This window comes from Dendrobates tinctorius, unplaced genomic scaffold, assembly GCF_039654945.1.
Source record: "Dendrobates tinctorius isolate UK_male_01 unplaced genomic scaffold, ASM3965494v1 ptg000243l, whole genome shotgun sequence".
Taxonomy (NCBI): Eukaryota; Metazoa; Chordata; class Amphibia; order Anura; family Dendrobatidae; genus Dendrobates; species Dendrobates tinctorius.
The window spans coordinates 7,779,308-7,793,461 of NW_027361910.1; the positions used below are offsets into that span (position 1 = coordinate 7,779,308).

The following is a 14,154-nucleotide window of genomic DNA, read 5'->3' on the forward strand; positions in this document are numbered from 1 at the left end:
CATATTATAAAGTGATCTATTTCAAGTGTTTATTTCTGTTAATATTGATGATTATGGCTTACAGCCAATGAAAACCCAAAAGTCATTATCTCAGTAAATTAGGCTGTGTGCACACGCTGCGGATTCTGCTGCGGATCCGTTGCGGATTTGGCCCTGTGGTTCGGCAGCAGTTTTTGCTGCGGTGTACAGTAGAATTCTAACCTATGGAAATCAAAAACCGCTGTGCACATGCTGCGGAATTTTCCGCGCGGTTTTTGCTGCGGTTTCAAATCCACAGAAAGAATTGCATGTCAATTCTTTCTGCGGATTCCGCAGCGGTTTACCATCTCCTCCATTGTGGAGATGATAAACCACAGGGCAAAACCGCAGGCTAATCCACAGATAAACCGCAGGTCTTTTGACCTGCGGATTTATCTGCGGATTTTGTAAAATCCGCGCGGATGAATCCGCAGCAGAATCCGCAGCGTGTGCACACAGCCTAAGAATACTTTATAACACCAGTCCGAGCAGTTTAGGAGTCTGGGCACCCTGTCAGCACGTTCCACAGCAAAGACCAAGGAGAAAGGTGCGTCAGGGAATAATTTCATGAGTTATTTCTTAACAAATTTGTCAGGTCGCTGTCTCTCTGCTTTTTTAGGAACTCTGATAATGCGGAGATTGCTTCAGCGCAGTCGATTTTCCAAGTCATCTGCCTTTTGAAGCCAAAGCTCTGACTTCTCAATGAGGTCTTATATAGAATTAGGCACCCCTGCTGTGAGGTCATCTACAGCCGATACCTGATATTCCACCTCATACACCTTCGATCTCAGCTACTGCATATCATATCTGAGTAGGCTCACCTCAATTTTGAATTCTTCCAGTTTTCTAGTCAGGGAGGCAGTACTAGATGCAATAGCACATAGGAGATTATCGGATACCTGTTTCAGAGTCAGCTCGACATCCTCCATCTGTTCCTCTGGGGGAGGTTGGTAATGTTTCCTGGAGTCTGATGGGTGTGAAAGGGCCCCTTCTCATGGAGTATGACAGGCAAATTCTTAGTCTCTCAATAGCAGAATTTATGGTTGGACTCATTGTGGTATGCAGCTCACGGAATTTGTTGCTTATAGGAGACATGATGTGTTAAAATCCAGTCACCGGCAAGATAGGGAATTTAGAAAGGATGAAACACTAAGAAATTACCAAAACATATGGTGTAGCTACACCTCTCGTGACAGGAATAAGATTATTTAAAAAATATAAATAGAAAAATGGTCTCCAAATGGGTGAGCTCAAGTTTTGCAGTTTTGGGTCACACAGTGACAGTATAGATAGTCAGAGTAGGTGGGGGATGGCAATCAGTATATGCCCACCTCATACTGTGCAGTCAATTGGGGCACGTTACTTGTTCAGAATCATCAGTTGCCAGGCGCTAGATCATAGTAGGATCAATTACAGGGTTAATTCAAGCTCTCCAGGCAGATGCTTTTGCTTTATAATTAACTGTGAGAGCAGGATTGCAGGTATCAGGCAACCCAGAGACTGTGCAGGGAGAAGGGGGCAGCTGCTCTAGCAGACACAATGCCACTGATTCTACCTCAGCCAAAGAGTTTTGCAGTGGGGAAAAAAAAGTATTTAGTCAGCCACCAATTGTGCAAGTTCTCCCACTTAAAAAGGTGAAAGAGACCTGTAATTGACATCATTGGTAGACCACAACTATGAGAGTCAAAATGAGAAAACAAATCCAGAAAATCACCTTGTCTGATTTGGCAAGATTTATTTTGCAAATGATGGTGGAAAATAAGTATTTGGTCATTAACAAAAGTTTGTTTCAATATTTTGTTATATATCCTTTGTTGGCAATGAGGTCAAAAGTTTTCTGTTAGTCTTCACAGGGTTGGCAAACACTGTTGGTGGTATTTTGGCCCAATCCTCCATGCAGATCGCCTCTAGATCAGTGACGTTTTGGGCCTGTCGTTGGGAAACATGGACTTTCAAATCCCTTCAAAGGTTTTCTATGGGGTTGAGATCTGGAGACTGGCTAGGCCACTCCAGGGCCTTCATATGCATCTTATGAAGCCACGCCTTCTTTGCCCTGACAGTGTGTTTGGGATCATCATCATGCTGAAAAACCCATCCACGTTTCATCTTCAATGCCCTTGCTGATGAAAAGAGGTTTGCACTCAAAATCTCATGATACATGGCCCCATTCATTCTTTCATGTACATGGATCAGTTGTCCTGGTCCCTTTGCACAGAAACAGCCCCAAATCACGATGTTGCCACCCCCATGCTTCACAGTAGGTATGGTTTTCTTTGGAAGCAACTCAGCATTCTGTCTCCTCTAAACATAACAAGTATTGTTTCTACCAAACAGTTCAACTTTGGTTTCATCAGACCAAATTACATTCTCCCAATACTCTTCTGGATAATCCAAATGCTCTCTAGCAAACTTCAGATGGGCCTGGACATGTAATGGCTTAAGCAGGGGGATATGTCTGGCACTGTAGGATCTGAGTCCCTGGTGACGTAGTGTGTTACTGATGGTAGCCTTTGTTACAGTGGTCCCAGCTCTATGAAGGTCATTCACTAGGTCCCCCTGTGTGGTTCTGGGATTTTTGTTCACCATTCTTGTGATCATTTTGACCCCACGGGATGAGATCTTGCGTGGAGCCCCAGATCGAGGGAGATTATCAGTGCTCTTGTATGTCTTCCATTTTCATATTATTGCTCCCACAGTTGATTGCAGATTCAGTCTTCCCTTGCATGTTTATGCAGCGTTTTTATGCGCATCATCTTACACATGGTGGGAAAAAACGCTGCATGTGCATGCGATTTTGCATGCGTTTGTGTTGTTTGTGTTCATGCATTCGATATGACACCAGACAAAAAAGGGTGTGTCTCATGGGATTTCTATATGTATTTTGAATAACGCATGTGTACACATGTCCTTGTGTACCAATGCGTTCCCATAGACAGTAATGCGTTTTTTACACACTCATTTGCATGCGCATGCCTGTGCATATTTGACGGATTTTTGACACCTCAAAAATGCAACATGTTGCGTTCACTGCGCACCGCCGCATATCGTGAAGCGACGCATGCATACTCAAAAGCTTGCGGATGCATGCAAACGCATGTCCCTGCATACATAATGTTAAATATATGAACTCATGGCGCACACTGATGCAAATGTGAAACCAGCATTACAGTTCTGTGAGAGCCAGAAATATTGCATGTTTTTAGGTGACCAAATACTTATTTTCCACCATAATTTGCAAAATAAATTTTGTCTCTCTAACTCCTCCAGAGGCACAAGTTCACAAACCAAGTCCGCACAGCAAAAACGCACTAAAATCCGCAAGGAATCCACATCAATTTCACAGGAAAACCACAAGCGTTTTACCCTGCGTTTTCTGCCAAGAAATGCGGATTCTCTGCAGAAAATTCCGCAGTCTAATCCGCAACGTGTGCACATACCCTAAGTGGGAGAACGTGCACGTTTGGTGGCTGACTAAATACTTTTTTCCCCCACTGTATGCTATTATCTTATCTCGAGGGAACCCTGGTCTGAGGGCAGACTTCAGCAGCACAGTGCTTCAGGGTGCTCTGGGTCCTCCGTGTCTGTATGGCTGAGCATTCGGGGCAATATGGTGCTGGCACGATGAGGTATTGATATCATGTGTTCCCTCGATCCAAGCAGATCTTTGCAGTAGAGGCTCTCTCAGGCTCAGGAAACAGTCTCTTTGCAGTGGAAAGTATTTTTAACAGAATTTTAAGGATATGGCTTGGGATCTAAGGGGTAAGTTTTCGCCATGTATGCTCCTTTGGGAAATTAAATATGAAAATTGTCTCTTCAGAGATGAAGAGGACTTGAACTCTAGTGCCACCTATTGGAAAGCAATCCTAAAAGTCAATATCGACCCTTTCACGAGCCTTGCAATGTGACTTAGGACAAAAGCCAAAGGATATAGCTTGAATTCCAGCAGGAGCTCCTGTAACTTGCATCTTTCTCCCTCAACCTGCAGGCCCTGCCCTCTTCCATCTGGATTTTTAACTACTAGGGACTGAATATGTCAGACAAGGGAGGAGCTAATATTTATTGTATGATCTAAGGCTCTGATCACGTGTCAGGATATAGTACTTCTGTATGCATAACTGAAATGAAACAATCAGAATGTCCAAGTGGCAGTGTGAACTGACCTAGGCATGACCTAGAATATGTACATATGTGTCCTTTCTTACCTATCCTCTTGGCTTGATATATCCTAAGATGAACCAATTACATGACCAGCATTCTTTTGGGACTTGTTTATGTTATACAAGTACTTCTCACTAAATTAGAATATCATCAAAAAGTTAGTTTATTTCAGTTCTTCAATACAAAAAGTGAAACTCATATATTATATAGAGTCGTTAAAAATAGAGTGATCTCTTTCAAGTGTTTATTTCTGTTAATGTTGATGATTATGACTTACAGCCAATGAAAACCCAAAAGTAAATATCGCAGTAAATTCTAATAATGACCAAAAAACACCTGCAAAGCGTTTAAAAAGGTCCCTTAATCTATTTCAGTAGGCTCCACAATCATGGGGAAGACTGGTGACTTGACAGATGTCCAGAAGGCAGCCATTGACACACTCCACAAGGAGGATAAGCCACAAGGTCATTGCTAAAGAAGATAAAGAAGATGGCTGTTCACAGAGTGTTGTATCCAAGCATATTAATGGAAAGTTGAGTAGAAGGAAAAACTGTGGTAGAAAAAGGGGCACAAGTAACCTGGATAACCGCAGCCTTGAAAGGATTGTTAAGAAAGGCCATTCAAAAATTGGGGGGAAATTCACATGGAGTGAACTGCTGATGGAGTCATTGCTTCAAGAGCCACCACACAGATGGATCCAGGACATGCGCAGCAAGTGTCGCATTCCTTGTTTCAAGTCACTCATGACCAATAGACAACACCAGAAGCGTCTTACCTGGGCCAAGGAGAAAAACAACAGGACTGTTGCTCAGTGGTCCAAGGCGTTGTTTCAGATTAAAGTAGATTTTGCATTTCATTTGGCAATCAGGGTCCCAGAGTCTGTAGGAATAGTGGAGAGGCACATAATCCAAGCTGCTTGTGGTCTAGTAGGAAGTTTCCACACTCAGTGATGTAGGTCCACTGCATTTTATCGAGACCAAAGTCAGCACAGTCGTCTACCATGAAATTTTAGAGCACTTCATGCATCCCTCTGCCAACAAGCTTTTTTGGAGATGGAAATTTCATTCTCCAGCAGGAATTGGCACCTGTCCACACTGCCAAAAGTACCAATATCTGGTTTACAAACAACAGTATCACTGTGCTTGTTTGGCCAGCAAACTCGCCTGATTTTAACACCATAATCTATGGGGTATTATCAAGAGGAAGATGAGAGACACCAGACCCAACAATGCAGACAAGCTGAAGGCTGCTATCAAAGCAACCTGGGCTTCCATAACACCTCAGCAGCGCCACAGACTGCTCACCTCTATGCCACGCCATTGTTGCAAAAGGAGCTCCGACCAAGAATTGAGTGCATTTACTGAACACACATTTCAGTAGACCAACATTTTGGATTTTAAAATAATTTTTCATGCTGGTATTCTAATTTCCTGAGATAATGACTTTTGGGTTTTCGTTGGCTGTAAGGCTATGTGCACACGTAGTTTTTTGGGTGCGCGGATTTTCTAGAGAAAACTGCAGGTAAATCTGCAGGACAAAAGTCCTGCAGTTTATCTGCGGTTTTGCCTGCGGTTTTGCCCTGCGGTTTTACACCTCATAATGGATGAGGTGTAAAACTGCAGTGTTTCTGCACCAAACAATTGACATGCTGCGGTTTGTAAACCGCAGCAAAACCGCGTGGAAAAAAACGCAGCATGTGCACAGCTTTTTTTTATTTCCATAGGAAATAAAGGTACTGTACAACACAGCAGAATCTGCTGCGGACCCGCAGATGCAGAAACGCTGTGGAACCGCAGCAGAATCCGCACCGTGTGCACATACCCTAAGCCATAATCATCAACATTAATAGAAATAAACAACACTTGAAATAGATCACTCTGTGCGTAATGACTCTATATAACATATGAGATTCGCTTTTTGCATTGAAGAAATTAAATACATTAACTTTTTGATGATATTCTAATTTAGTGAGAAGCCTTTATTAATAGCATTTCTTAATAATGCATTGAAATTGGATACTGAAAAATTGGAGTTCTTAACTAAATTCACAGAACTGTAAGGGTGGGCACATCTGTGATATTGCAATTTATAAAGTAACTGGACAGCCATTTTTTGGTAAACGTTTAATGGAACAGTTGCTGATACTTGTTACAGGTTGAAGATCCCAAAAGCATTGCTACTCAGCACTGGTCCTTTATGGGATTCCACAATTCTTAATATTTTAGTTTCAGATTACAATCAGAGAGGAAGCATTTTCAGTGTATCATTTTAAGGCTGTTAGATTGTTAACAGGACTAGGAGAAATTCTAGTTGGACTCTCATGTACCAATTGTTAGGTTTCCATTGGGTTCTCATGGCTGACAATTGGGCCCCTAAGATTTTATACATTATGTCTCAAGTTGCCTATATGTCTCTTGTTTCTGCAATTAAAATCATGTTTTAGTACCTGCTTGGCTTACATAGAGCAACTAGTTGTGTGTCATATTAACCTATACTCCTGTTCTGCATGTTGCTCTTGACTTCTCTCTCCTGCAAGGAATCAGACAAACTGGGTTAAATGTACTGACACTCATTACGTGGGATGTCATGCTACAGATGTCTGATGCACAGAGACAGGAAGGACATTTGTCATGCATGAAATGTGTACTTTTCCTCTGGTTTAAGTGTTTTAATCAAGGGCTGTCAACAATGCCGAGTGTCAGCTGGTTATTATGTGTTCAGATAATGCCTTTAATCAGCCACTTTTACAACCACAGCCCGGCATTCCCGGTTTGCATATATTGTCCTATTACTCTCCGGTTACTCACAGATAAAGGTGTGTTTCTGCCTGTCTTCATATTTTAGTCCATAATTATCTCAACAGCGGCCTGAATGGAGCAAAAGCAAATGGTATTTACCAAGGTTTTATCCTACAAAGTCTCCTCTAGAAAGCTGAATGCGCTCATATCTGTAACACATACAGGAATTTCTGCAAATGTGTTTTAAATGCATGGGACAATCCCAGAAACTTTTTGCATCAAATCTGCTGAACGTAAATATACCCTTATGTTCCATGACTAAAATATGCTAAATTTTTCCTAAACCATATTGGAAAGTCTTAATTTCAATGATAGGTTTTTAGATTTGCGAAAAAAAATCCTGTTATCCTGTAGTGTTAAACCAAGATTGTTTTGCCACAAAATGGTTCCAGAACTGTGCCGACTGTTTTAGTTATTGGTTGCGCAGATCCCCTTTTTCCACCCTGTATAAACCAGATTGTGCATCAGATGACAGTGCCAGTGTTTTATTAAAGGAGCTGTCCAGGTTTGGCACAAAAATCTGTAGTCTCTCAGTGTGACTCCTCGCAGCGCACCCGGCGCATGATGTTAATATTCCCCAGTATCAGTGGAAAGACCGGACGGTCATCCGACCACAAGTATGTGGTATACATACTTCCTGCTTTGTTCCGACTGCACATGGCGCGGCTGCACACATCTAGTCAGAATCTGAGTCCGAGTATACATATCGCATACCTTCCAAACTTTTATCACTGGAGAGTCTTGACATCGCTTGCTGTACAGAATGATTGCAGACTTTTGTGCCAAACCTGTACAAACCATTTAGGCTATGTGCGCACATTGCAGATTTACTGAGGAAGTTTCTGCGCGGATTCTGCATCTCTTGGCAGAAAACACAGTGGAAATTCTGCGCGTTTTTTTGTGCGGATTTGATGCGGATTGACATGTTGATTTGGATGTGGTTTTGTCTGCGGATTTGTTTGCTCATTAAAGATGTACTACTGTAAAAAAAAAAAAAAAATTGCCTTTTTCATGTCCTACCACCATTGTTGATGTGTTTCAAACAAGATTGACTCTATTTTTGATTCTTCACCCACACACACACACCTTCTGATTTATTTGCATTTTAAAAATCCGCTGCGGTTTTTCATCCAAATCCGCATGATATCCACATCAAATCCGAGAACATTTTTACACCTGCGGATTTGTTGCGGAACAACATTGCAGAATTGACATGCTGTGGAAAATAAAACGCTGCGAATCAGGATGGAATTTTCCACAGCATGTGCACACCATTTCTGGATTTCGATTGATTAAACTTGCATGAGCAATCATTTGCGGATTTGGTGCAACTCTGCGCAGAAAAATCGCTGTGTATCCTCAACAAATCCGCAACATGTGCACATAGCTTTAAAGTATACCAGCCCTTCTGGATCTTCCCTCCCAACATCATGTAAAGCCCATTCCATAATGTAATTTGCCATAAGCCGAAACCCATAGCGGTAATGGGCATTATTAGATCAGTCCAGTTGCCGACAGCAGAGTTTTCAATAATACTAAGTGCAAATCGAGAATTTAGAGCACCATCACTGCATTTTGGATATTTGTCTTTTTTTTTAAATTTAAGGGTTTGATCACCCCTTTCACTGCTTTTTTTGGACTATCCAAGGTGATCTGAAGCTATTTTTTAAAAACTTGCCATATCCTGAGGCCTCTGTGTATTGCACTGGTTTATATTTTTACTTTTTATATTCAGGACAATTAGATTGATGCATGAATTGATATTATGTGTTCATCCAAACAGCATATGCGAGAGGCTGCTGAGCGGCGGCAACAGCTGGAATTAGAGCATGAGCAAGCCTTGGCCGTTCTCAATGCAAAACAGCAGGAGATTGAGCTGCTACAAAAGGTAAGAGGTCAATTCTGTAGCCGCTCACTTTTCGAGTTAATTAAAACCCATTCCCCTAAATCTAGAAAATCTGATACTGAAAATACAGTTGCAATCAACATCATTCAACTCGCATTGCAAAAATGACAAACATTCTGCTGTTTGCAATAAACCAATCCAATAGGAACAAGGCAACGGGACTAAATGAAGTACTATAGATACCTAGCATGACGGGGTTGTATAATTCTAAGACTGCAGTAGTCATTAAAAGTGGCATTTTGTGTTGGAGAAATCACTTGTTATATTAGATGTGTTGAACTACTTCAATCGTTCATGTTTCATTGGTTTATTGCAACTAGCAGAAAGTTTGTACATTTTGCACAAAAAATAAACCCTAATTTGCATTGGGGTTGAGTAATTTTAATCGTATATGTTTTTCTATTCTCCTCTTCTAACATGTTTATATTCTTTTTAGTCTTTTTTTTACAGAAATCTATTTCTAGGAACATTGGTTGTCAGATAATATAACCACCATTGTAGCCTCCACTGGGGTTGTCACACTTTTACCACAATTCTGAATAACAGATTTGCTTAGTAATGCAGTGAAAAGTATAAGAGATGTATCACTGTAAGGCTATGTGCACACGCTGCGGTTTTTGCTGCGGTTCCGCTGCGGTTTTGGCCCTGCGGAACCGCAGCAGTTCCGCAGACATGGTACAGTACCATGTAACCCTATGGGTTTTCAAAACCGCGGTGCTCACGCTGCGGTTTTTTCAGCGCGTTTTTTCCGCGGGTTTTTTTTTCCGCAGCATGTCAATTGTTTCTGCGGATTCCACTGTGGTTTCACACCTTTAACATAGTAGAGGTGTGAAACCGCAGGGCAAAACCGCAGACCAAACCGCAGCAAAACCGCAGGTCACTTTACCTGCGGTTCTGCGGGAAAAAACCCGCAGGTGAATCTGCAGTGTGTGCACATAGCCTTAGGGTTCTAACATGGTACTGCATAAACATCCCATAATGCATAGTTAATACTTGTTTACATGGTAACCTAAAAAATCTACTACTTTTCCAACTTTTAGCACCGCATGAATAGGATGGCTCCTCTAGAGCGAAGCTTATAATCTCTGATCTAACTCCCTGATGATAGTCCCAAGCCTTGGGCTTCTCCTCTGTAAATGCCAATGTCCCTTTAAATTCACATTTTGGGTATATTTACTCAAATATTTGCACATTATGTTTTAATGAGTAGCAAGTATGAGCACAATATACCATATTCTGATATCCACAGGTACAAGACTATTGAAGGCAGATGTTTCCTGTACTGATGTCTGCAGAGCCACAGTGATGGTAAAGGGGGAGCTGTTGTTTGGTATTATAAGCTAGTAATCATACATCGCCAATAGAGAAAAGAATAGAATAGGATTACTGATAAAGATAGTGAAAATTGCACATCCAAAATATATTCTATTACCAGCATATTGTAGTATTGCAAATACTACATAGAAAACATTTGACGTGTTTCTGACACGTAGCCACAGGGCCACAATCAGGGCATTACTGCCCTTACTAGTATATGGGGCCCGGTGAGCAGAAGCTTTTGCTTCTGCTCACCAGGCCCCAGGGTATGACAATGTATTGTGTGCAAGCGGCGCACATCTCAGCACAGGTACCTTTCATGGAGCTCCACTGCCATCAAAACAGAATGGCAGTGCGGCTCCAGGGGAGCTTCCTCCACCTTTTCTGTGACGCACCGGTGACAGTGCCTACGCAGTGATGTCATCGCGTAGGCAACGACATGTACATGCGCCGGGATACCAGTCCAGAAGTGGAGCTGCAAGGGAGTGTATAAATTGAGATGAGTGTGAAAAACTTTTCTTTAAATAAAATGAATTAAATGGGTGTGGGGGGGAGAGCAAATGATGATGAACTTAGGGTGGGGGACAGGAAATGATCTATTGAGAGTGGGAAAAAGCAAATGATGAATTTAGGGTGGGAGATGGGAACAGCAAATGATGTATTGAGGGTGGGGGATGGGGCACAGCAAATGATGTATTGAAGGTGGGGAGTAGGGAGAGGAAGTGATGATGACTTGAGCATAGGTGGAAGAAAAAAATGATGAATTGAGGATGGGGTAGTCAATGATGATGTATTGAGGCTGTGGGATGGGGACAGTAAATGATGATGAATTGAGGGTGGGGGAGAGTGATATATTGAATATGGGGGACAGCAAATGATGATAAATTGAGAAAGGGAGAATAGTTGATGAAGAGAGGGTAGGGATGAGGAGAGAGAGGACATGACATAAAGAATTGGGGCTGAGGGGGAAATGTAAATATAATGAATCAGCGGAGCGAGAGGAACAGAGTGGGGGTGTTGAGGATGCAGGAGTGTGACTGGTATTGAATTGGGGGAAAGGGTACAGGTGCTAATTTATATGTTTATTGGGTGGGGGAAATGGCTATTTATCGTTAGTAGGAGCACAGTGGTAGATTACAATTTATATTTGGAATGGTGGGTTGCATAATAAATAATTACCATATATATTAATGGTAGTGCACGTCTGTATTCAGCTGCTTGATGGCACTGGTGATCCCTATATTACCTGTACACTGACACTATATACAGGGCTTCTGTGTATAATGTTTCTGGTGATCGTTGTATTACCTGTACACTGACACTATATACAGGACTTTTGTGTATAATGTCACTGGTGATCCCTGTATTACCTATACACTGACACTGTATACAGAGCTCCTATGTGTAAGATCACTAGTGATCCCTGTATTGTCTGTACCATATATACTATGTACAGAGCTCCTGTGTATAATGTCACTGGTGATCCCTGCATTACCTGTACACTACATACTGTATACAGAGCTCCTGTGTATAATGGCATTTATGGTAATATTAGGCTTGTGTTTTTTTATTAATGATCAGTACTGTAGTATTTTATGTGGTGATAAAATGTGGTCTGGTCATGGTGTGGTTGTATTTATTCCTTGAATGTGGTATTATTCGGTCACTCTGTGGTGTATTTCTCCCTTGTATGTTGAATTATTTGGTCACTATGTGGTGGTAATATGTGATCCGGTCATGGTGTGGCGGTATTTGTCCCCTGTATGTTGTAGTATTCTGTTACTATGTGATGATAATATGTGGTCTGATCATGATGTGTGAAGGTATTTGTTCCATGTATGTTGGATTACCTTATTTTTCGGACTATAAGACGCACCCAAATTTTGGGGTGGAAAATAGCAAAAAAAGATTTTTATTGTCCGAATTTAAGGTATCTTACCTGAGGGCTGGTGGCGGTAGAGTGGGGTCACAGGAGGCATGGTCCCTTCCTCAGGAAGTCGGCGGCTGCAGAAATGGGGCAATGCTGCAGTCCTGGGTAACCCCAGCAGTGTGATGCAGAGGGTCCTTTGTTGGCAGAGAGGCAGAGCAGAGTGAATTGCATGGAGCAAGGTCCCTTCCTCAGGATACCAGAGTCAGAAATGTGGCGATGCTTCCCCCAGTGTCCACATTGAGCAAAGCCGAGTGCATCATTGGTTTCTAGGTGGCTATTTTCCTGAAGCCGAGGGCCACCGAGATCTCAATCTGCTCATGCATGGCCTCCAGCGGCCATTTTCCTGAAACCGAGGGCCGCCGAGATCTCAATTTGTGCACGCACGGCCACTGGCAGCCATTTTCCTAAAGCCGAGGGCCGCCGAGATCTCAATCTGCGCACGCGTGGCCTCCGGCACCCATTTCACTGAAGTCCACAGCCTCAGGAAAATGGAGAGCTAGTGGCCCAGTTGAAATCTCAATCTGCGCGCGCGCCGCCTCCAGCGGCCCTCAGCTTCAAGAGGATGGCCGCAGGGAAACCAATGAAGCACTCCGCACTGCTCACCGCCGACACCGAGCTTCAGCATCACCACAGTTCTGCCGCCGCCAGCTCCCTGAGGAAGGGACGCTGCTACACCACTGCCGCAACCCCCCCGGTAAGCCTGCGTTCGGACTAAAAGATGCACCTGCCATTTTCCTCCCAAATTTTTTTTGGAAAAAGTGTGTGTTATTACGGTATTCGCTCACTATGTGATGGTAATATCTGGTCTGGTCATGGTGTGGCGGTATTTGTTTCTTGTATGTGATATTATTCGGTCACTATAAAATTTAAATTGAAAATTACTTTTGTCAGTTTCAAGTTATTTCAGTGACCACAGTGGCCATTATGGGTTTCTCTTACTTTAACAGAAGGGTACCAATAATTGTGTCCATCTATGTATATTCTAATGTTACAAATGAAAAAGGTATAAAAAATCAGCTCACCGGTGTGACGTCCGTCTGCGGTCTGGGCTGCAGCCAGACAACACCCCGAGAAACACTGATACCCTTTACCCCTATAAAGGGATCTGGATTTATAGCAGAGCCCAGGAGGCGCTGTCTGAATAGGAGCAGTGGCCAGAGCAGGACGGTCGCCAGAAAGGTGTTCCAATACAGGACAAAAACGTAGTGGTATCCGGGTCTAAACCAGTCGGGCAACAAGGTACAAATACAGTAGACAGTAGCAGAGTCAGATTCAGGCCAAGGTCAGAGTCATAAACCAGGAGGGCAGCTGAGGTACAGAATCGTTAGGCAGAAGCAGAGTCAGAAGTCCAGGCCAAGGTCAGAGTCATAAACCAGGAGGGCAGCAGAGGTACAGAATCGTTAGGCATAAGCAGAGTCAGAAGTCCAGGCCAAGGTCAGAGTCCGTCAACTATAGCAATTCACACAGTAACACGCAGGGGAACCAAGAATATATCCGGCTGCTTGCAAGCCCAGTCCCAAGGTATTTGAGGGATCAGGTCCTCCCTCACAGGCTCCCGGGCTGATGATGTCATCAGGACCGCCCCTAGGACCAGACCTGATGATGATGCACCAACCCCTTCACGACTGACAGCGGAGCGGAGTCTGCGTCCACTAGACGCCTGCGCAGAAGCCCCTCCACTGCCGCTGCCATCACTCGGGCGCGAGCCACGGCGCCTCCTAGTGGCCGAGGTCGGGACAGCAGGCCCTGAATCTGACGGCGACGTGACAACCGGGTCTGGATATTGCGTTTACCCAGAGGTGTGGACCACACTTCTGCTCAGTGTTCCAGCATAAATATAAAAAAAATCCAACATCCAGCCATAGGGATTAAGGAAATAAAATTAGTCTTGATTTTTCGACAGACCTTAAAACGCCAGCGGAGAAAACATGGTAAAAAGCAGGCATAACACACCTATGTTTTTCGAGTGGCTAACCAGTACAAATAGTACCATAATTATGGGTTCATTCACACAGACCAACCGGTAG

At 43.1% G+C, this 14,154-nt stretch overlaps 1 protein-coding gene across 18 annotated transcripts in view; it reads left to right on the forward strand.

Moving 5' to 3' along the window:
• The window catches only part of RIMBP2 (RIMS binding protein 2), an 813,871-nt gene that overhangs the window by 541,544 nt on the left and 258,173 nt on the right, over positions 1 to 14,154 (forward strand). For all 18 annotated transcript variants that reach the window (XR_012222753.1, XM_073557052.1, XM_073557055.1 and 15 more), the window contains one exon: positions 8,758 to 8,862. Coding sequence is in view for 17 of the 18 variants with exons in the window: in XM_073557052.1 (XP_073413153.1) it covers positions 8,758 to 8,862 (105 nt within the window). In the remaining variant the exon portion in view is untranslated. The remainder of the gene's footprint in view (positions 1 to 8,757; positions 8,863 to 14,154) is intronic.